This window comes from Lutra lutra, chromosome 8 (assembly GCF_902655055.1).
Source record: "Lutra lutra chromosome 8, mLutLut1.2, whole genome shotgun sequence".
Classification (NCBI taxonomy): Eukaryota; Metazoa; Chordata; class Mammalia; order Carnivora; family Mustelidae; genus Lutra; species Lutra lutra.
Genome location: NC_062285.1, coordinates 70151212 through 70174949, shown reverse-complemented (window position 1 = coordinate 70174949; position 23738 = coordinate 70151212). Strand labels below are relative to the sequence as shown.

At 35.8% G+C, this 23738-nt stretch overlaps 1 protein-coding gene across 8 annotated transcripts in view; it reads left to right on the top strand.

The window, feature by feature from the left end:
• Positions 1–23738, top strand: part of DNM1L (dynamin 1 like) — a 52685-nt gene that overhangs the window by 24398 nt on the left and 4549 nt on the right. For 4 of the 8 annotated variants that reach the window (XM_047739522.1, XM_047739521.1, XM_047739518.1 and 1 more), the window contains exons 3-15: positions 1875–1913; positions 3319–3365; positions 3764–3835; positions 6413–6499; positions 8430–8592; positions 10474–10594; positions 11959–12090; positions 13157–13363; positions 16738–16858; positions 17084–17239; positions 17483–17572; positions 20944–21036; positions 23607–23663. In XM_047739522.1, coding sequence (XP_047595478.1) covers positions 1875–1913; positions 3319–3365; positions 3764–3835; positions 6413–6499; positions 8430–8592; positions 10474–10594; positions 11959–12090; positions 13157–13363; positions 16738–16858; positions 17084–17239; positions 17483–17572; positions 20944–21036; positions 23607–23663 — 1385 coding nt within the window. The remainder of the gene's footprint in view (positions 1–1874; positions 1914–3318; positions 3366–3763; positions 3836–6412; positions 6500–8429; positions 8593–10473; positions 10595–11958; positions 12091–13156; positions 13364–16737; positions 16859–17083; positions 17240–17482; positions 17573–20943; positions 21037–23606; positions 23664–23738) is intronic. The other 4 variants (XM_047739519.1, XM_047739515.1, XM_047739514.1 and 1 more) reach the window with 1 other exon arrangement.

The following is a 23738-nucleotide window of genomic DNA, read 5'->3' as shown; positions in this document are numbered from 1 at the left end:
TTGTAGGTGTTAACAAGTAATATTTTTGGATAAATTGCCAGAGGACATGTAAGAGCCTCTTAATTATATTAGGTAGTGTCTTGATATATTATTTATCACTTTGCATTTCTGTAATATTTCTGTATTATTGAAATTCAGAGTCTTGAACTTAGTCATTTTGGAGTATCCTATGGTTCAGCTTCATATATATAGAATAACACTTAAAATTTCATTCCCACTAAGTTATGTCTTCAAATCAACCAAATACCTTAAACTAAGACTTTAAGGAACCATATGGCATTAATTAGGTCTCTTTCTTTTAACTTTTTATTTTTTTTCAGTCACCATGAAAAGGGCAGATGATAGATATCATGCCTCACAGAAACTGTTTGCAGAGCTGGGCAGTATTTTGAGAAAAGGGTGTACGTTTCAGCTACACAAGTGTCAGTTCCTCAGTATCTCTGCTTGTATGTTCACTGTATTTTGTTGATGTCTCTTCTTGGTGGTGGTCAGCAAATCTGCATATCTTGACCTATATATATATATATATTTTCAAAGCTTAGTGCTTATATTTTATATAAAATGTAAAACCTCACTTAAAATGACAACTCAGTTACCCAGAACACAAAATAGATTAAATAAGTTTTGAGTATTAAATTTCATATGTCCTATTAATAACTAGCATAGTTCCTTAGTGTCTCACCAGAGCCTCTTTATCCTCAGTATGAACAGTCTACCTTGTCATAAATCATTGTAACCCAGAGAAAATCAGAAACAATGAAGCAGATAAACAATTAGTTAGCCACAAGAGTATGAACTTCCTCCAGTCTGACAACCAGAGAGGAGAAAGGGAGGAAAACATAACCAGACGGAAAATTCAAAAAAGAAAAAATCAGTCTCTAACCATTTTGTATAGAGATTTATATCCTCAGAGGCTTTGTTATATAAGAGAGGCCTACGTTATCAATAATAGATTTGTTTAAGAGCAGTGTGTTTTAGGATGATATGGAGTAGTATAATCCATTTTAGATACAGGTCCATCAAAACTGACTAAAATAAAGTATTTTAATGTTTAATAAACATAATTTAGTTATCAGGAAATTTTATTCTATGTTGAGTCCTTCATTCTGCCAACCAGATAGGATAATTGAGGTGTCAATGTATAGAATTTCTTAGCTTGCACCCCCTTTTGCCAATGTAAAAGAATTTTCTGAAAAAAATCTTACCAAAAACATATTCATGCTGTTTTAGAGTAAGATGGTGGTTTAGTTTGAACTTCATGATTATCTTTCATATATTTTAAGAAATAAATCAAGCTCTCCTCAGATTTCTTTTTAGGCAAAATCCAGAAGTAGCATGCTGATTAAAGACCAAAATTGTGTTCTTTTAAATTCAGTATATATTTCAAAGAACATAATAATCCCTTACATAGCTCAATCTTTGTGAATAGGGTAAATACTTGTATATATTTACTTTTGAGGTGTTGAAAGATGCATTGGGTATGCTTTGTAGATCTTTTTGTACCAGGCCATTTATCTTCTCTCATAGTCATAGATATCAAGTATATCAAATATTTAAGGCAAATTTTTGAAGAGTGAATTAATTTTAATCCAGTTGTGTTAGAACTAGAAACCAGAGGTAACACAATTAGTTGTAATGGAAAATAACAGTAAGTTATGACACATAGTATGCTTCATTTATATCACTTAAAATCTCTACATCCCTTTAATTATAATTAATTGTAGTGGAATTACAGTTGTAAAGTTTGAATAATTGAATGCTCTGTGCATTTGAAATGTGTTCAGGTTTCTGCACATTTGATTTTTTAAAAAGGTTTAAAATATTAGGGATAAGCACTAAACTTCTCATTCTGTGCTGTTTCTCTTTAACTACAGACCCTGCTACATGGAAAAACTCAAGACACCTTTCTAAAGGTTTCCTTTATCCATTTGTTTTTGACCCTTCTTTTTCTAGTATGCCTGCATGTGTGCTTATGTACTCTTACAGGCTGTATGCATTATTTTTCTTCCATTTTTATTTGCCTATCCACATTGATTGCAGGTGGTTCTTGTTACCTCTTGGCATTGCATCAGAATACAGGCTTTTTTTGGTGGTGAATGTAATTTATTTTATTTTTATTTTTAAAAACATGCTTGTTAAGCCAGGCCTCTTGTATATGATAAGGTAAATTAAAAACACCCCTTTGGTATGTAGTACTTGCCTCTGTGAGTTCTGTTCACCTAGATTACTCCTGTCCTCCAATGAGACTTCTTCGAAGAAGGTACTAAGCTTCAAGTAGGTGAGCATTTTACTTGCAAAAAGGATCCAGTTTTATTTGCCTTATTTCCACCGAAGAAATAAGTTTTTCTTCAATATTTATTTGAAAATCTTTTAGTCCTTTTTATTTTGATTTCAGTGGCTGATAATGCATTATTCATAAACTCATTAAGACATTTAAAACTCTAAATTTGGTGAAAGCAAAATAGCTATGCTTAGGGAAGGCAGTTAGGTTAGCTTTGTACAATTAAACACGTCTAATTTCTCTGAGAAAATTAGAATAAAACTTGCTTGCCAAGATTTAGACCACTTGAAACAGTGCCTGCAGTGAATATATTTTCCTTTTTTTTCAGCAAGTGCAGGAAGAACAGACCTATTACTGGAAAACTTCATGGAGAGTAGCATCTCTACAATAGTTATGCTAGAGTCGTCTGTCCCACCCTCCTCCCCAACACACACTCATTTCATTTCTTTCTAACGTTCATTTCCAAGGGGGGGACATTTACCTTGAAAATGCTTATGAATCACAGAATGCACTATTGATGGAGCTCTTTAAAGGAACACCAAGTTGTAACTTATAGGTAGCCAGTAGGAAACCAAATTTTAAAAAAGTGGATTTAATAGCTATTTCATTCACATATTGCAAACTTTTACCTTATGTGTGGAAACCTTATGTGTGCTTTTCGCATTACTCAGTAGGATTTAGTTTTTCTTTTAGCCATTTGCTTGAGTTACTTTCATTATATTAACTGCTTATGTGTAAGATACTTAAAAACAAAGCATATACTTTTGCTATGATATAGTTACATGCAAAATATGAAGTGAACAATTTTATTTGTAGAATCTAGATTTCAAAAGGAAGACCTGTGAGTAACTGAAAATAGTCACTGCTTGAAATACAGGATACAGTTTTTAAAATATGAAAGTACAATTTAGTAGATCTTAAAATACTGCTTGTCAGTGGCAAAATAGAAACAAGTGATAACTATGTTGCCTTTTTGAACTCCTGAGATAAAAAGGTAGTTCCCATAGTTTCCAATAAATGGAGTTTTTCTTTTTCAGGGGTTGAAGCAGAAGAATGGGGTAAATTTCTTCACACCAAAAATAAGGTAATTGATCACACAAGAATATTATGAAGAAATAACATTTTTGAAAAATTTACAAGTACTTGGTAATTTAGTTTCTTATCATTGGTGGTGTGGTATATTACCTTGAAGCCACTGTTCCTTGTAAAGTAAATCTTCCCTTAGTAACATTTCTAACCATAGCAGTTTATTTGGAAAACACATTAAGTTGAGCTTTATTGTAATTTGGAAATTAACTTTTGTGGGATCAGGCAGCTTTGAAAAACTCATATAAAACTCCTTGGCTCAGAAAATATGTTTATGTTAGAATTTACTAATTCTGTGAAGCAGACTCATAGACTTCTTTGAAATTTATTAACCCCTCACTTAAAAACTGTTGAGCTTGCTATGAGTGTTGTGCTTTTTGTTTCAATAATTTCTAGCTTTACACTGATTTTGATGAAATTCGACAAGAAATTGAAAATGAAACAGAAAGGATTTCAGGAAATAATAAGGTAGGCATCTTTTAGAGCTGGAACATATAAATGTCAGTAAATATATCATTGAGATTCTTTTTTTTTTTTTAAGATTTTATTTATTTATTTGACAGAGACACAGCGAGAGAGGGAATACAAGCAGGGGGAGTGGGAGAGGGAAAAGCAGCCTTCCACCCGCTGAGCAGGGAGCCTGATGCGGGGCTCGATCCCAGAACCCTGGGATCCTGACCTGAGCTGAAGGCAGATGCTTAATGACTAAGCCACCCAGGTGCCCCTCATTGAGAGTATTCTGTATATAATGTATGATGGGCATTGTAAATTCCTAGTCCTGGTATTTGAAACTAACGGAGGTTTTCACATATATATAAAAACCTTACTTAAAATCCCATTTGTTTCTTAGAGCTTATATATACTATAAGATATTTCATTTAGATGTTTATTCTTGATCTTCTGATGTACATACCACTTGTATAATTTTTCTATTTAATACTGCTACAATAAGTTATCTTCTTCTGATAGACTGTACTCTAACTCAAGAGGGATTATGTAACTTCTGAGATTTTGAAGAGCTCTCTTTCTTACCTGAGTAAGGCTAGATTCACTTAGGAAAGCAAAGAGAGAGGTTTTTTTCAGTGAAATTAAAAACTAACATTAACTACTGAATTGTTTCCCTGTTTTCTAATACTGAGAATTTAAACTAGATTAGGTATCCAATATGCCATTAATCTTGACACCAGGCACTATCAACTGCTTCCTATAAATGCCTCTGTTTTCTCTCCTTGTTTATTCTTGCTAACTTTCTCTGTTCCCTTAAAAATTTTTTTTAAACCTCCATTCTTGTATTATCCAGAGGCCATTTAATCCCACAAGTGGGCCCTAGCCCAGTATTAATATTCAACAAATACTCATTGAGCCCTTTTATCTCCCAGATGCTGTGCTGGAGAGGTTGTCCTGACAGAAAGGCATTTTGGGAGCCATATCAGTTCTTTATGCCTAGACAGGATATTTATCTCTTTGACCAATTAAGCTTTATTCGTTATTAAACTGGTAACCTTCGAGTTGCTGCTGCTGCTACCATACTTTCTTGAATTTCTAGTAATATGTTGTATAGAAGAAGCAGAAAAAGTGGTAAGGGACTAGATTATATTGTCCTTAGTCCTGTGATTGTATCGGGGATAATCTTGACTTTGGGGATGTTGTTAATCATAATACCAGTCTGAATTCTTTCCTGCATTCCCATGGATTTACTGAATTTAGGAATTTTACAGTGCTTGTTTCGGCAAGCTTCTATACTAAAATACAAATTTTACATAGGGCTAGAATTTAGAGTGGATGTGACTACATCCACTACTTTCCTTTCAGAAGGGAAAGTTTTAGTTAAACAATGTCATGAAGGATTGAGTCTATATACCAATTAGATGTTTAATTTATGGTGGGGATGTCATATACTTACCTAGCAGGTTTTCTTACCCACAGTGTCCAAAGGATGAGAAGTCCCCTACCCCCAAATCTGTGAAAAGTCTCTCCTTTCCTAAGTCATGTTTGTAATGAAGTAAATGATAACTTTGATCTTATGTAAGTAATTTTATATGTATAAATATCTAAATGAATTCCTATGCCTAACATAAAGCCCTGAAGGATTTAAAATATCTGTGAGATTGGAATATTAAAGGCATTTGAGCAAAGCTTTGTATTGGACATGAAAGGGAATACCTGAGAAGTACACATACCTGAGTAGGTATGCTGAGTATCAGCATATGACTTTGGAACGTTGGTGTATTTGAAATAGAAAAGTAGTTTGGAGTAATCTAATAGAACTCAGAGTAAAAGATGTTCCAAAAAAGCCTTCTGGGAAATTAGAATTTTCACTGGGTTAATGAAAGAAGATATAAGGTGTAGGTAAGATGAGAGGACGTTTTCAAGGATAAAGAAGGGCAGGGCACGTGCAGAGAGAAGTTATGTACATTTTCTGTGTGCCTTTTTACATATAGCTGGCTCAGCTTTAAAACTTGTAGAGGGCCAGTGGTGAAGAGAAGGCGATCTGGATAATAATCTCAGTCTGGAGAGAAAATAGAGGTATCTCTCACCATCCAGATTCTCTCTACTTGAATTCAGAGATCTAAGATATGGATACATTTTCCAGGGAATATTTTAAAATACACGCTTTTGCTACTTCATATTCAAAGATTAGGAGCCAAGTTGATTTGGAAACTTGTTATCCCATGCCTCACTGTCTACTCCAGAACCTTGGAAATTTGGATAGTGATACAGTTTTCTTTTTGTTCAGCACTAAGTCTATTAAACATATTTAAGAAGTTGTGTCTGTTTAGAATCAGGAGAAAAGCATGCGAAGTAATGCAGCGGAAATTTTTGTATATTAATGTATAGGATTGGATAAAATTATCCCCTGCTATGTGGCTGTCTGTCTTACTTGCCATGTGTTTCATCAGGTTTTGATTACTGAAATGTTTATGGTTTAATTCATATGTAAAAACTTCTAGTGTCTGTCTACTTGAAATGTGGTGTACTTTAGCATTTCTATTTCACCTAAATTTTAATGTGATTTTAACATGGTATTTTAAAACTTATTTTTAGGGAGTAAGTCCTGAGCCAATTCATCTTAAGATTTTTTCACCCAATGTTGTCAATCTGACACTTGTGGATTTGCCAGGAATGACCAAGGTAAAAGATTAGTTGTTACTCATTGTGCGTTTGGTCATGTTTGTTTTCAGTTGTGGTGGTTTTTGCTTGACCTCATATGAGAATAGTCAGCTTTCTTTTTTCCCCAGTCAGCTTGGTCTATTAGCTCCATTCCCTTCTCCTTGAAACACTTTCTTTACTTGGCTTCCAGAATACCAGGTTTCTCTCCAGTCTCACTGGCCATTCCTTCTCTCTCTCTTGCTGGTTTCTTTCCTCCCATTGTCTCCAGAGTGAGTGCCTCAGAGCTGTTTTTAGACCTCTTGTCATTTGGGTACACTTAACCCCTCTTGATGATTTCATCCAAACTGTGGCTTTAAATACACGAGTGTCTGTTTGCTGACAGCATGTAAACATCTCCAGACTCACATATCCAACTGTCTATTTGACATGTACGCTGAAGTGTCTAATGGGCATTTCAAACTGATGTGTCTTGTGCTAAATTGCTGACCTGTCCCTCAACCTTACTGCATCACTCTGCAGTCTCCCGTACTTCAATAATTGACAAGTCTTTCCTATTAGTTGCTTAGCCAAAAAGTTTGTAGTCATCCTTGACACTTTTTATTCCACACCCTACTTTCTCAGAAGATCCTTCTTTCAGCTCTTCTTATATTTAAAATATATACAGAACTCCACTATATCTTACAAATTTATAGCTACCGTCCTGATCCAGCCACCACCCCGTCAGCTTGATTACTGCAATAACCTCCTAATAGGTCTTCCTCATAATCTGTTAAGTAAGCAGCCAGAATGATGCTATTAAGGTGAAAATTAGATTGTGTCATTCCTTTGCTCAAAATCTCGCCATTGGTTTTTCATTTTCATTCACAGTAAAAGCTTAAGTTCTTTTTTTTTTTTTTTTTTAAAGATTTTATTTATTTATTTAACAGGCAGAGATCACAAGTAGGCGGAGAGGCAGGCAGAGAGAGAGGAGGAGTCAGGCTCTCTGCTCAGCAGAGAGCCTGATGCAGGGCTCGATCCCAGGACCCTGGGATCATGACCTGAGCTGAAGGCAGAGGCTTAACCCACTGAGCCACCCAGGTGCCCCAAAGCTTAAGTTCTTAAAAGTGAAAGTGTCCCTGTTCTTCTTACTCCTTCTGCTCTAGTTTTCAGCCCTTACTGTTCATTCTGCCAGAATATTCTTCCTCCAGATATCTGTGTGTACCTCTCCCTTACTGGCTTCAGTTCCTGCTCATTCTCTTTTTTAAAATTATTTTATTTTTTAAAAATATTTTATTTATTTATCTGTCAGAGAGAAAACAAACACAAGCAGAGGGAGCAGCAGACAGAGGGAGAAGCAGGTTCCCCCGTCTGCTCATTCTCTTGAATGTCATTATCTGAGTGACTTCTTCCCTTTTTACTCTATTTAAAAGCATAATCCTATTTATTTAAAAGTATAATCTTCTCTAATCATTCCCTAGCTTCTTGTTCTGCTTAATTTTTTCTATAGTTCTACCACCACCTGGATACTATATATATATTTGCTTATTGTCTACTTCTCATCACTAAAATATAAACTCTGTGAAGACAGGAATTTCAGTCTTTTTCTAATCACTACTGTGACATATCTGATGTAGAACAGTGCCTGAAATATAGTAGGCTGCCAATAAATACTTGTTAATTGAATGAACAAATGAATTTGTCTCTATATAGTTATCATTGACCAGTCCTTTACATGGTAAACTTGGTATTTGCAAGAGGTACATTTTGCGACTTTCACATACCACCAAATTCATATATCCCACTATTAGTCATATACTCTTTTTAAATTTAATTTAATTTTTCAGTGTATATTCTTTCTTCATTTTAACTATCTGTGAATGGAGTAATACCTATATTCTGTAGATTAAATGGGGGTGGGGAAAGCGGAGTCAGTTTTTATTATTAGCTCCTTGTTCATCTCTGTTTGGTTCAGGTGCCTGTAGGTGATCAACCTAAGGATATTGAGCTTCAAATCAGAGAGCTCATTCTTCGGTTCATCAGTAATCCAAATTCCATCATCCTTGCTGTCACTGCTGCTAATACAGATATGGCAACATCAGAGGCACTTAAGATTTCAAGAGAGGTAGATCCAGATGGTAAGGACAGATGTTAATATTGAATGAGATGGTTGGTTAACAGCGGTAAATCTACCCTCAAGAAAGGAATATTTATTTTTAAAAGTAATTTTTCTAGCTATTAATACAGATTTAAAAAATAATGTGTTCCTGTTTTGCTTATAATTACAAGTAGAAATTCTGATGGAAAATAAAGTTTTAATGGGTTAGTTCCTGTATAGTCAAGGCAAAAACACTTTATATAATGTCCATATTTGTAATGGTTGCCTAATGATTTTAAAATTATAACAGGTTTTGCAAAGAGGGTTTGTTTTATATAAATAAAATGATTTAGATTTTTGGATGGCTGACTTCTAAGAATAACTATCCTAAAAGCTAGTCATTGTAGATTGTTGTGGTATAGTAGAAAATTATGGTATCTCTATTCTGCAGAGGTAGGAAACATTTAGACAAGGCAGAGGAAATTCTTAGAAATAAAGGTAAACTGCTTTTTTTTTTTTTTTTTTAAAGATTTTACTTATTTATTTGACAGAGAGAGATCACAAGTAGACAGAGAGGCAGGCAGAGAGAGAGAGAGAGAGAGAGAGGGAAGCAGGCTCCCTGCTGAGCAGAGAACCCATTGCGGGCCTCGATCCCAGGACCCTGAGATCATGACCTGAGCCGAAGGCAGCGGCTTAACCCACTGAGCCACCCAGGCGCCCTTTTTTTTTTTTTTTTTTTAAAGATTTTATTTATTTATTTGACAGAGAGAGATCACAAGTAGACAGAGAGGCAGGCAGAGAGAGAGAGAGAGAGAGAGAGGGAAGCAGGCTCCCTGCTGAGCAGAGAGCCCGAGGTAAACTGCTTTTATGAAGCATTCATAACCCCAAGGATTATGTTCATAAATCCTAATTTAGTTCATACTGTGGATCAGTTTATGGGATTTGACTTATGTTGTGGTGTGCATCACTTAGTATATATAAAATGGAAGCTTGTAGGTGAGTAGTTCTTATTGCTGCTGATAAATGTGGCTTTGCCTCATACAGGAGCTAATTTTTTTTTAATTTAATTTTTTAAATTTTTAAATTTTTAATTTTTTTTAATTTTTTTTCCCCTGAGTATTCAGGTTCTGTGAGCTGTGAGCTGTGCCATGTTTCTTTTTTCCTGCTTTGAAATAAAAATTTGGTAGGAAAAGTTAATGCTAAAACTGCTAATTAAAATAACCATAACAGTAACTTTTTAAAGTTTTTTTTTTTTTTAATTTCAAGTTTTTAAAGAAATTTTTATCTCACATCATTTTAGATTAAAAGATAAGCCCTAGGGGCACCTGACTGGCTCAGTCAATAGAGCATGTGACCCTTTTTTTTTCTTTCTTTTTAAAGATTTTATTTAGTATTTGAGAGTGGGAGGGAGGGAGGAAGGGAGCAGGAAGATGGAGGAGAGGGACGAGCAGACTCCCCACTGAGCCTGGAGTCTTAACTAGGGGCTTGATCTCATGACCCTGAGATCATGACTTGACTGAGCCACACAGGTGTCCCTAAAATTAGTATTTATTTATCTATTTATCTTTTTATTTTTATTTATTTGACAGACACAGCGAGAGAGGGAACACAAGCAGGGGGAGTGGCAGGCAGAGGGAGAAGCAGTCTTCCCACCAAGCAGGGAGCCTGATGCGCGAGGCTCGATCCCAGAACCCTGGGATCATGACCTGAGCTGAAGGCAGACACTTAACGATTGAGCCACCCAGGTGCCCCTAAAATTAGCTTTTAAAAAGTATTTGTCAGCAAAGGTTAGAAAAGCATTACCAAAATGATGAGAGATAATGTTAAGGGGAGATTATAGATGAGGATTTTTCTTTATTAATACCTAATAGCTTTATTTAATGGATCATTTTCTTTTCTTTCTTTTTTTTGCATTTACCAGGTCGCAGAACCTTAGCTGTAATCACTAAACTTGACCTTATGGATGCGGGTACTGATGCCATGGATGTATTGATGGGAAGAGTTATACCAGTCAAACTTGGAATAATTGGAGTAGTTAACAGGTTAGAAATCAAGAATAGAATAAGAATTGCAGCATTCCCATTTCAAAGCAAATCTGAATTTTCAAAGGCATTTTAAAATGTGATATTATCCCTCTTTTCCCCTTTTACTATAATCTTGGTATTGCTAGGAATTCATTGCTGTAAAGGAAGAAAAGAGATTCACTAAACCCTCCTGTGGGCATTTGTAATGGAAAGTGTTTTTAAAGTAAGTAGCCCATAAAATGGGATGAAAATTTAATAGCCAGGCTTGAAAAATTTCTGCCTATTATGTTATACACGAGGAGTGCACTGGATAAGGAAAGAAAAATTATTTAATTTGCACATGATTAAGAAAAAGTTTGTCAATATGGTGGAAGGATTTTAATAAATTCGTTTAACAACTCTGGCATTAGTGATCCATCATAATTGCCAGGATGTGACTTGGAGACATTTTACTAAAGGTCCTAATTATAAATAGCTGGTGTCAGTAATTGTGGAAAGGAAACTACTATTGAGTGTCTAATTATGCGTTAGACCCTCTCCTGTGAGCAGTTTGGAAATGGTATCTCTTTGAACCTTTACAACATCTCTGTGAGATAGGAATTGATATTTATTTTATAATCAGAAGACTCAAGTTATACATCTACCAAAGTCACATGGTGAGAACAGATTTCAAATAAGATCTCTCTTAGCCGAAAGCCTTTATAAAGTAGGAAGCACTGAAATTAATAGGAGATCTGGGTTCTACTCCTAGTTTGTCCATAAACTAGATATATAACGTGGATTTAAATGACACCTGGGTCTCAGGCCTTTTCTAAATGAAAATGTTTTTACTAAGTGATACCGAAGACCCTTTACAGTGTCTGCTTTATTTGTATGTCCTTTGTCACCCGTACTTCAGTTTTTTTTTTAACCCTCCACTCTCTTTTCATGGTATAAAACTGTTGGCATTTGTAAATGACTGCTCTTTAAGTAATTATTTTTGGTAGAAATTAGTTGTTTGTATATGGGTAAAATACACAGCTGGTTGTCATAGTCATACTTTTTTTTTTTTTTTTTACTTGTCTATCCCTGTTACTTCAGAGTACTGCTTTTGACCGTAGTTAATGGTACCAGTGAGGCATAAACTATTCAGGTAGTACAAGTCAAAGATTGACTCTTGGTGGAAGTGTTTAACCTGTAACCCTGGGTCGATTAATGTCCCTGAGCCTTGCATCCTTTGCTGTAAAATGGGCCAATACCTACTGCATAGAATTATTACAAGAATTAGATAACACAGTCCATATCAGGCATTACTACAGTGTCTGGTGCTACCATCATCATCTAAGGTATGCAGAGGACACATTTGACTTTTAATTAAACAGTTTGTTATTTTTCAACCTTAGGAGCCAGCTGGACATTAACAATAAGAAGAGTGTAACTGATTCAATCCGAGATGAATATGCATTTCTTCAAAAGAAATACCCATCTCTGGCTAATAGAAATGGAACAAAGTATCTTGCTAGGACTCTAAACAGGTAACGTTTTTACTCTTGGAAAATGAGGTCCTTTTGGTTTGCCAGTAGGTGTCTGAAAACTCTGATTTTTTAGTTCCTTATATTTTCATAACATTCTTATGTGTACAGTTTCAGGTTTTGTTTCTTGTACAGTAGGTCCTTAAAATGTAGATGTCTTCTTTTAATTTGGGTGGTTGGCATTAAATTATGTATTCTAGGAATGCTCAAGGGAATTTTTTTTTTTTTAAGATTTTATTTATTTATTTGACAGGCAGAGATCACAAGTAGACAGAGAGGTAGACAGAGAGGAGGAAGCAGGCTCCCTGCTGAGCAGAGAGCCCGATGTGGGGCTTGATCCCAGGACCCTGGGATCATGACCTGAGCCGAAGGCAGAGGGTTTAACCCACTGAGCCGCCCAGGCACCCCGGTCAAGGGAATTTTTAAAATGTCTTAATTATGAAGTTCTTGACAGTCAATTTACTTTTGGTAAGAGAACTAGATAGCAGATGACTTAATTTCCACTTGGAATTTTAGGAACTAAACTAAAATGTATAATTTTCACATAAACGATTCTTATTTTAAATGGATATCTTCTGTTCTTATTCATAAAAAGAATTTAAAGTATATACCTTGAATCCTTAATACCCACTTATGGTAGAGGGACTGGAAAACCTTTCTAGGTAATTTATAAATGACTGAAATGAAAGCTGTTTTCTCTTACTTTTATCTTATTCCCTAAATAAAGGCTGATGGACTTGGATCTTAGTAAGATTGATTTTTCACTGTGCTAAGTACTCATAAAAGATAAGTCAGAAATCAAAATTTTTTCAATTTATATTTGGTTCTCTAGCAAAAGCTACATTTTGGTGGGTTGAAAGCAAGTTTAAAAAGTGTTAAAACCAAGTTGTCTTTGTTCATGTCATTTTTTTTCAGTAAGTATTTACTTCTAGCCTAAGATTGCATTATTTCCTGGCAGGACAAGTTATTTGACAGCTTTTATCATTACTGGCATTTTAAAATTTTGACTTATTTGGGTCTTCAAAATATAGTTTTACTTTAAAATCATTTCTTTCTAACCTTTTATTAGGTTACTGATGCATCACATCAGAGATTGCTTACCAGAGTTGAAAACCAGAATAAATGTTCTAGCTGCTCAGTATCAGTCTCTCCTAAATAGCTATGGTGAACCTGTGGATGATAAAAGTGCTACTTTACTCCAGCTTATTACCAAATTCGCCACAGAATATTGTAACACTATTGAAGGAACTGCAAAATATATTGAAACTTCAGAACTGTAAGTAAAAAATTTCTCTGTGGATTTGGTTACCTGACCTGCTGGGTTACTTTAGCTTTTTTTTCTTTTTTAAAAGATTTCGTTTATTTATTTGACAGAGAGATCACAAGTAGGCAGAGAGGCAGGCCAGGCAGGGTGGTGTGGGTGGGGGGCGGGAAGCAGGCTCCCTGCTGAGCAGAGAGCCCGATGTGGGGCTCAATCCCAGGATCCTGAGATCATGACCTGAGCCAAAGGCAGAGGTTTAACCCACTGAGCCAACCAGGCGCCCCTTACTTTAGCTTTTGTAACAGTGACTTTAACTCTGAGATTTTCTGATTGTGATTTATAATCTGCAGAAGAGTATTTTGCAGAAATAATAGGATCATGTCTGATGTATGTGTGAAAATGCTTTGTAAACAGGTAAAGCACAGTAAAAATTTCAGGTTTTTTTTTTTTTTTAACAAGACTTTGATAAACATTTAAAAATACTTGGTAATTTAACTTTTTAAATGTTTATTTCTTTAATAGACACACTTTTTCATGAAAGAAAAAAAATGCAGATAAGAAGAATAGAAGGACAAAATTACTTAATTCCACTATCCAGAGTCCCTGTTAATTTTGGCATGAACCTAGACATTTTTCTGAGCATCTGTAAAACATTATAAATGTCTGTATTTCAAAAATCAGATCAAAATACTGTCATGCTATTTTGGAATTATATCCTCAAATCAACTTGTCATAAACAGCTAATATTAGTTATACATTTCTATAATCAATCTTTAAAATTTACATGGCATTGGGGCGCCTGGGTGGCTCAGTGGGTTAAGCCTCTGCCTTCGGTTCAGTTCATGATCTCAGGTTCCTGGGATCAAGCCCGGCATCGGGCTCTCTGCTGAGTAGGGAGCCTGCTTCCGCCTCTCTTTCTGCCTGCCTCTCTGCCTACTTGTGACCTCTCTGTCAAATAAATAAAAAAATCTTTAAAAAAAAAAAATTTACATGGCATTTTACTTTTTAGATATACTCTTTTCTTAAACCAGTACTCTACTACTGATTGATCATTTTTATTCATACACATATGTAAACAGTGTTGTGATGGACTATTTTGGGGGCATGTATTGGAGTAAACCCTCAGGCTAAATTCCTAGAATGGAATTACTGTGTCAAAGGGAAAGAACATCCTAAGTGTCTCTTACTGTTGCCATACTGTTAGTAGATTGTATTGTTGTACTACTAGCAATATATAAAAATGTTCATTTCTCTGAACTCACTTAAAGAGAGAGAACTTTTAATTTTGAAGTAATTATAGACTTCCAGGAAGTTGCAAATAAATGTACCTTCCTAGGTCCTGTTAATCCTTTACCCCATCTTACCCCGTGTTGACATTTTGTATAACTGTAGTACAGTAACAAAATGAGAAAATGGAATTGGTACAACCCAGAGCTTATTCAGATTTCACCACTTGTGAAATTACACATACACTTGTGTGAGTATTCTACGTACTTTAGTGTGACCCAGGTGGCCTTTTATGTGCGTTAACTCCACAAAGACAGTATTGAACTCATTGGTGAATGGTTGGTTATTTTATGTATTTTTTTTTTAAAGATTTTTTTATTTATTTATTTGACAGACAGATATCACAAGCAGGCAGAGAGGCAGGCAGAGAGGAAGGGAAGCAGGCTCCCTGCTGAGCAGAGAGCCCGATGCGGGACTCGATCCCAGGACCCTGAGATCATGACCTGAGCCGAAGGCAGCGGCTTAACCCACTGAGCCACTCAGGCGCCCTATTTTATGTATTTTTTGCAACTGAAGTAATACTTACTATTTTTTTTAACTTGGCAAAAAGTCAAGCGTTACATTTTTAAAAACAAAACCTTAAACATATTACCCATCACAAAGGGTCTCGCAATAGTATAAAACATCCTACTTAAGATCTTTTTTTTTAATATATATAAGTTGGCTTAAAATGATAGACGTTCTGTGAGAATATATTTATAGAGGGAGATATATATATATATATATGGCATATTGAGGGAAATAAAGATTACTAAGGTGAACCTTTAAAAAGCTTAGTGGGCAAGGTAAAACAAGGTAACACAAGGCACCATTATGTGGCAAACAGGCGTATAATCAAGTATTTTTATTTAAATATTTATAACATGTCTCCAGAAATGTGCTTATAACATATATGGGGAGTTTTATAAGTAGTTAATAAAGCAGATAATCTGTGTAATCATTTAAGCCTTTAAAACATTGAAGAGAGACCAGTTTACATTTCGCTCGAGACTGGGAGCATGCCATAGCTAAAGATGTGTTTAGGTTGGGCTCTGAATAGAGTTTGGAGAGGCAATAAGTAGAAGGGTGTTTTAGGCTTTGGTACAGGAAATAATAATACAGGGTGTATGTAGAGAATCGCATGTACAGTGATGGGATATAACAGGAGGTAAGGCAGCAAAGGCATCTAAGAACAAGACTGGAAAGTCCGATATCTTCAGATTTTGGAGAACTTCCTGCTATAGAAGTAAAACACTTTCAGTCAGAGGAGTACCCATTTTAGAAGGATAATTCTAGTCATTATGGAAGACTATTTGGAGAAGGCGAGGGGAATCATACAGTATTTGTCCTTTTGTGTCCAGCTTATTTCACTTAGCATAATGGTATGCTAGTACCTTCTGCTTAGACAACGGTAAGAAAGTAGTGCTTAATAGAGAGTTAATTTGTTTAAAGCAGAAGCAAAATGTAGCCCATTGGCTAAGAAGGATTTTTACATTTTTAAATGGTTGAAAAAAATTCAGAGAATATTTCATGATGTTAAAATTACGCAGAATCCATATTCTAGTGTGCATAAGCTTTACTGGAACACAGCTGTGCTTATTTGTTTATATTTTGTCTATAGCTGCATTTTTGCTCAGTGGTAGAGTGGAGTCATTTTGGCAGAAACTGTATGGCCTGAAAAGCCTAAATTAGTTACTGGCTGGCCCTTCATACAAGGAAAAGTTTGTCCATTTCTCCTGTAAATTCTGAATAAACAAATAAGATACGTTTATTGTCTTTTAAAAAGCTCGTAGTCAAAGAAAACTAGGGCAGAGAAAAGATGTTTAGTAGTTCCTAGTAAATTGATGTTTTTTGGCAGAATAGTTACTCTGTGTGTGTGTCTTTGCACGCAAACACATACATATACGTTTGACAAATGCCTTTTGTGGAATGACTCTTCTTTAAAAGAAAAAAATTAGAAACTCGTTCATAATGGAGTTGAGAACACATGGAAATGATCGAAATGAAATTATTAATCTGAGACTCAGAAAATAAGACCTTAAAATCTTAATAGGAAGACTTTTAACTTGTAGCTTCTTTCCCTTTTAGTAATAATGGAAACCATGTACTTCATTGCCTTTCAGATGCGGTGGTGCTAGGATATGTTATATTTTCCATGAGACTTTTGGGCGAACTTTAGAATCTGTTGACCCGCTAGGTGGCCTTAACACTATTGACATTTTGACTGCCATTAGAAATGCTACTGTGAGTATATTTAATTTTTAGATTTTTTTTAAAAAAGAGATTAAAGGTTTATTATAATCTTTAACCAATTTTTAGCACTGTCTTTTTAAATGAATTGTATTTGTGTTCTCGTACCTGATATTAGGAGGCACTTTTCATGAAAAATACTAAAAGAATCATTTATTTTAACCTAGGGAAGAACTGAAATTTTGTATAGCTGTAATAAGAGCTCAGAAATTTTTCTAGGGTCCTCGTCCTGCTTTGTTTGTGCCTGAAGTCTCATTTGAGTTACTGGTCAAGCGGCAAATCAAACGTCTGGAAGAACCCAGCCTGCGTTGTGTGGAACTGGTTCATGAGGAAATGCAAAGGATCATTCAGCACTGTAGCAATTACAGTACACAGGTAACTGTGAAATGTCTCATGTGTCGGCTGGAGTGGTACAAGACAGGAAGTGCTGGTTTCTTATGGTGGGAGGAAACATGGAAGATGGGCTAAAAATAACTTAAAATATGCATTTTCCTGATTGGAAAGTGATTTGAAGTAGTATGCTTAAATGTAGCTTAAATTCTAATTCAGTATTTCAGTGATTATTTAATTTTCCTTTAAACAAAGCAGTCTATTCTATTTTGCTTCCATCATATATAGGAGTTGTTGCGATTCCCTAAACTTCATGATGCCATAGTTGAAGTAGTGACTTGCCTTCTTCGTAAACGGTTGCCTGTTACAAATGAAATGGTGAGCTGTTATTTTCACAAATCATCATTATAACCACTGTTAAAGAAGTTTTTTTGTACAGCAATAGGAGTAAATTTGAGTTTAGGCTTGTTTCCCAGTGTATTAGGAAGATAAAGAACTGAACCTCACTCTTATTTCAAAGGACACTTCAGTAATTCTGGCATAAGGTACATTTTGCTTCATATTTTAATCATTGTTAGCCTGCGGCCACAGGTTTTCATGAGAATGGAGTTATTGTTGGGGATTGTGAATAGCTTTGCTCTATTATATAGCGCCACTGATCTAATGGAAAATTAGTTTTATCACCAGCCCCAGTAAACTGAGCCTTTATAGCAAGCTGTTTTAACTCTGGTACATCGGGGTCATTTGGCCATTTCTAGTTTGCTGATTTGAGGACGCAGTACTATAATATCATGGTTGCTTGCTACTATTTTGTGGGTTGCTGCGATCTGTAAACATGTTGAAATTGGGAAAAACATGGGATAAGCATTAGAGATTGCCTTTATGTCTCTATTTGTTGGCTGAGTGTTTTGTTCCTTTTCTGGTCACTAAAAGTACATTTGGGTCCTTGGCTCAGGAAGGTGGTAAGCCCCAATGGAGGTTTAAGGTTTACTAAGACTACAAAACCATCCCTGGAAGTGTAGAATGTGTGCGCTGCTGCTCGGATGTTTCCCTATAGCGAATGTGACCCTCAGGCTGAGAGGTGCAGGGATATAGTAAGCCTGATTTCAGAGTTAGTGATAGCACGGAATCACTGGAATTTTCATTTGAATAGATGCTTTTCACCTTGGTTCTTGAGGGTTTCGTACTCTCCTGATACCTGAGATTCATTAGGGCAGCACATATGAAGGAGTTCATTTAATCTCTGCAGTGCTGGAGAAATTAATTTCAACTTTCCATTGGATTATTGTCCCATTAGGATTTCAAACCACTTTGGAGAAGTGTCTGTTCAAGTATTCTGCCCATTTTTTTAACTTGACTGTTTTTGGGGTTGAGTTTGAGAAGTTCTTTGTAGATCTTGGATATCAGCCCTTTATCTGTAGGGTCATTTGCAAATACCTTCTCCCATTCCGTGGGTTGCCTCTTAGTTTTGTTGATGGTTTCCTTCGCTTTGCAAGAGCTTTTTATCTTGATGAAGTCCCAAAGGTCATTTTTGCTTTTGTTTCCCTTGCCTTTGGAGACGTGTCTTGAAAGAAGTTGCTGTGGCCGATGTCAAAGAGGTCACTGCCTATGTTTTCTTCTAGGATTTTGATGGATTCCTGCCTCACATTGAGGTCTTTCATACATTTTGAGTTTATCATTGTGTATGGTGTAAGAGAATGGTCAAGTTTCATTCTTCTGTATATAGCTATCTAATCTTCCCAGCACCATTTATTGAAGAGACTGTCTTTTTTCCACTGGATATTTCTTCCTGCTTTGTTAAAGATTAGTTGACCATAGAGTTGAGGGTCCATTTCTGGGTTCTCTATTCTGTTCCTTTGGTCTATGTGTCTGTTTTTGTGCCAGTACCATGCTGTCTTGGTGATCATAGGTTTGTAATATAGCTTGAAATCAGGCAGCGTGATGCCCCCAGCTTTTTCTTTTTCAGCATTTCCTTGGTGATTCAGGGTCTTTTCTGGTTTCATACAAATTTTAGGATTGATTGTTCTAGCACTTTGAAAAATGCCATTGGTATTTTGATCAGGATGGCATTGAAAGTATAGATTGCTCTGGGCAGTAGAGAAATTTTAACAATGTTTATTCTTCTGATCCATGAGCAAGGAATGTTTTTCCATTTTTATGTGTCTTCAATTTCTTTCATAAGTGTTCTGTAGTTTCTAGAGTGTAGATCCTTTACCTCTTTGGTTAGGTTTACTTCAAGGTATCTTATGGTTTTTGGTGCTATTATAAATGGAATTGATTCCCTCATTTCTCTTTCTACAGTTATATTGTTAGTGTATAGGAAAGCAACTGATTTCTGCACATTGATTTTGTATTCTAACACATTACTGAATTGCTGTACGAGTTCTAGTAATTTGGGGGTGGTCTTTTGGGTTTTCCACATAAAATATCGTAAGAAGACATATAAATGGCTAATAGATACATGAAAAAATGTTCAACATCATTAGTTATCAGGGAAATTTAGATAAAAGCATATTGAGATACCACCTTACACCAGCTAGAATGGCAAAAATTAACAAGACAGGAAACAAGTGTAGGAGAGGTTGTGGAGAAAGGGGAACCTTCTTATACTGTTGGTGGGAATGCAAGTTGGTACAGCCATTTTGGAAAACAGTGTGGAGATTCACACTGTTTTCCATTTAACTCAAAAAGTTAAAAATAGAGCTACCCTATGACTCAGAAATTGCACTATGAGGTATTTACCCCAAAGATACAGATGTAGTGAAAAGAAGGGCCATATGTGCCCCAGTGTTCATAGCAGCAATGTCCACAATAGCCAAAGTGTGGAAGGAGCCTAGATGCCCTTAAACAGACAAATGAGTAAAGAAGATGTCCATATACATGATGGAATATTACTCAGCCATCACAAAGGATGAACAACCCACCATTTGCATCAACATGGATGGAACTGGAGGGGATTATGATAAGTGAAATAAGTCAAACAGAGACAGTTATCATATGGTTTCACTTACATGTGGAACATAAGGAATAGCATGGAGGACATCAGAAGGGAAAAATGAAGGAGGGGAAATCAGAGTGGGAGATGAACCATGAGAGACTATGGACTCTGGGAAATAAACTGAGGGTTTCAGAGGGGTAAGGGGATGGAGGGTGGGTGAGCCCAGTGATGGGTATTAAGGAGGGTATGTATTGCATGGAGCACTGGGTGTTATACGCAAACAACATAATTAAAAAAAAAAAAAGATTTCAAACCACATATAATATTTAAACCATGTGTGTCTAATTAAAGCTGATCAATCATTATCTCAGGTCTTTAAATGTGTCCTTTACTCAAATAAAGTTAACATCTTTTATATCTGATTATGAAATGTTTCTTGTTCAATCTGAACTGAAATTTTGACACGGAATAGCAGATGATCTGAGATTTTAATAGCAAATTTACATAAAGCCTTGGAACTTAGATTTGCATCAAGGAATTTTTTTTTTTCCCTAAAAAAATACTTCTAACTATTTTACTTCCTAACCCCTTTTGAAGTGCAATCTTAGAAGCTGAGATATAAATAATTCAAAAGAGAGCAAATTATTCTGTAGCATAATATGCACCAGTTAGAATATATTTATTGAGTATTGACTCAGGCATCAGTGTCCCATACTGTCTTTTTTAGAACTGTTTACTAAGTTTTACGTTACCTAAAGTAGAATTAGGTCAATATGTTTTTGTATATAGCCTAATTTTATTTTTTTTCTAGGTCCATAACTTAGTGGCAATTGAATTGGCTTATATCAACACAAAACATCCAGACTTTGCTGATGCTTGTGGGCTAATGAACAATAATATAGAGGTAAATACCATTTGAATTGTCACTTTTGAGAGAAAAAAATCCATTGTAAATCAGTTGTATCAAATTTACAGAGCATGGGATAACTGTAAAACACATGTGGACCATGTTATTGTCTAGTTACATCCCAGGACGTATGCTGAAGGCATTATGTTATGTTAAATCTAATTCTCAAAACCACCTGGCAGCATTATTCTAATTTTCTGTTTACACAACTAATTCAGAGGGGATCTAGGATTCACTGATTTAATGAATGCTCCCTTTCACTAACTGTTGTAGTTTATTCAGGTTGAAGAGTGGAAAACTGAGTGTTTAAAATTGTTTCCATTTGGCTCAGAAAGCTGGGAAGGAAACATTCCAAGATTTACATAAATTAATACATTTTCACCTGTACCAGAGTGGCTACACTTCATGGCTCTTTTTTTCCCCATTTGAAGTGAATTTTGGAAGTTGTATAAGATCTCACATGGAGCCAAGGCTGGTGGATAAAAGAGTTTACCCAGATGCTGTTTTTGTTCTCAGCTACTTTTATCCAAGAACAATAAATTTTTTGGCTGCTCCTTAATCCAGTAAGACCTTAGAGTTCCCGTCTTTATAAAATTTCTTTTTATGCATATGGGTGGAGAGAATATTGTAAATGTGCAGTTTGGGAACCGGAAGGGACACTAGATCACCAGCTTCAGTCCTTTGGTTAAACAGATGAGGACACTTAACAGTGTCACCGTGGTGCTTATTTTGCCAGGCCCTGTTGGAGGAAACAAGCACCTTCTCTCCAACAGGCATAGAGAACTATTTTTTAGTTACTTCATTGAGAGGACTCAGTATCAGAAAAAATTCCAAAATGGACATGAGTAGGTTACTTCAAGCACTTGGAAGGTGCACTAGAAAACAGTTAAGTTAAAAATTAGTGTGTTTACACTATCTTAGAATAAGGGTTTAGTTCTAATTACAGAACTAAAGGTTCTATTACAGAAACCACCTTCAATAGAAAACTGATGTACCAAAGTTTCTGTAATACTGACAATGTTATTTATGATATGATTTCTGCTAAGTTTTGTTTTGTCTTAGACAAATGAGTATGTCTGTTTTTAATGATTCCATGACTTGATCTGGATATTCTCATTAAATCTTTACAACAGCTTTTTGAGGATAGGTAATGGTAACCATAGACTACAAAACTGAGGGCTTATAGAGTTGGTAACCTGTCCAGTTAACAAAGTTAAATAAGCCAGGACTATTGTCCAGGCCAGCCAAGGTCATAACTGGTTGGTAACAGACTATGATGAGAATTTCTATGATGAGAAATTCAGAAAATTTTTGCAGGAACAAAAGTCTCCTGCCTTTTGCTTTGTGTCCCTCTTCAAAATGTACATTTTAATTATTCTGAAGATTGTTGAAATCCACATATTTTTATCATCTCATGTTTTTTTAATCACTGGATTCCCTCATGAAAAAGATGAAAATCAGCCAAGTGTCTGTCAAAAAGAAAGTCTTTACACATAAAAGATCACTGTGGAAGCTTTGTTAACATCTTTTTTGCAGGTTTGAGAGTGCTCATGAAATGGTTTCTTCTTAGGAGTAATTTTGACTTTACTTAACCTAAATGCTTTCCTGTGTCTTTGTCTCTGCCTGCAAGAAAGCTGGGAACACCTCCATCTTTCTCTGTTGTCCCTCTTGTCCCTGTCACGGTGCTTGATATACAGTAGGTGTTCACTGCCTGTTGATTTGAATTTAAGAATTTCTTAAGCTTTGTACCAGAGCTACCTGATAGTACTGGTAAATTTAGAAGAGTGGGCGGTCAATCGGCCTGTTAAATTAGGTTACAGAAAGGACTGTTTTCACGACGTTTATTTCTGGGAGATGGTTTAGGATAAAGAAAATGAACATCCTTAAAGGAAAACCTCCACCACAGGTATTTAGGGTCTTGTGTGTGGGAGTTTTATGAATTTAACACACAGGTATGCAGGTTAGAGTGATTTTTTTTTTTTTTTAAATTTTTATTTAACAGACAGAGATCACAGGTGGGCAGAGAGAGAGGAAGGGAAGCAGGCCCCCAGCCAAGCAGAGAGCCCGACGAGGAGCTCGATCCCAGGACCGTGGGATCATGACCTGAGCCTAAGGCAGAGGCTTAACCCACTATGCCACCCAGGCGCCCCTAGAGTGATTTTTTTTTAAAGGACTAGTTTTCTGTCATCTGTGCATTTAAGATTCTACATGGTGTGCTGGAGGGTTGTGCACACATTTATGTGGGGACAGTTTAAATCCGTGACTTCCAGTGGGAAAGGCAGAGATGTTGGCCCATCGCCCCTCAACTGAGAATCCCCCATACAGGAGCCACTGTTACTGACGTTGTATTGTATCCTTCAGGTGTGTTGGGCAGAAAAAAAGATTGAGAAGCATTGGGTTAAATGATTTCTTGTTTGTTTTAAAATAAAATTGTGGCATGAGTTCCAACAGTGAGAGGATATACTGTAAGTTATTCCACACTTTTCAATTCAGCTGAACATTTTTTAGTAGGCTTCTCTCTCAATGCTCTGATAATCACTTTGGTTTTGTTTTGTTGTGTTTTATAGGAACAAAGGAGAAACAGGCTAGCAAGAGAATTACCTTCAGCAGTATCACGAGACAAGGTAAAAAAAAAAAAAAATAGTATTTTAAAATCATATTCCCAATATGCAAAGGATTGGTAAGCCTTAATATGACTC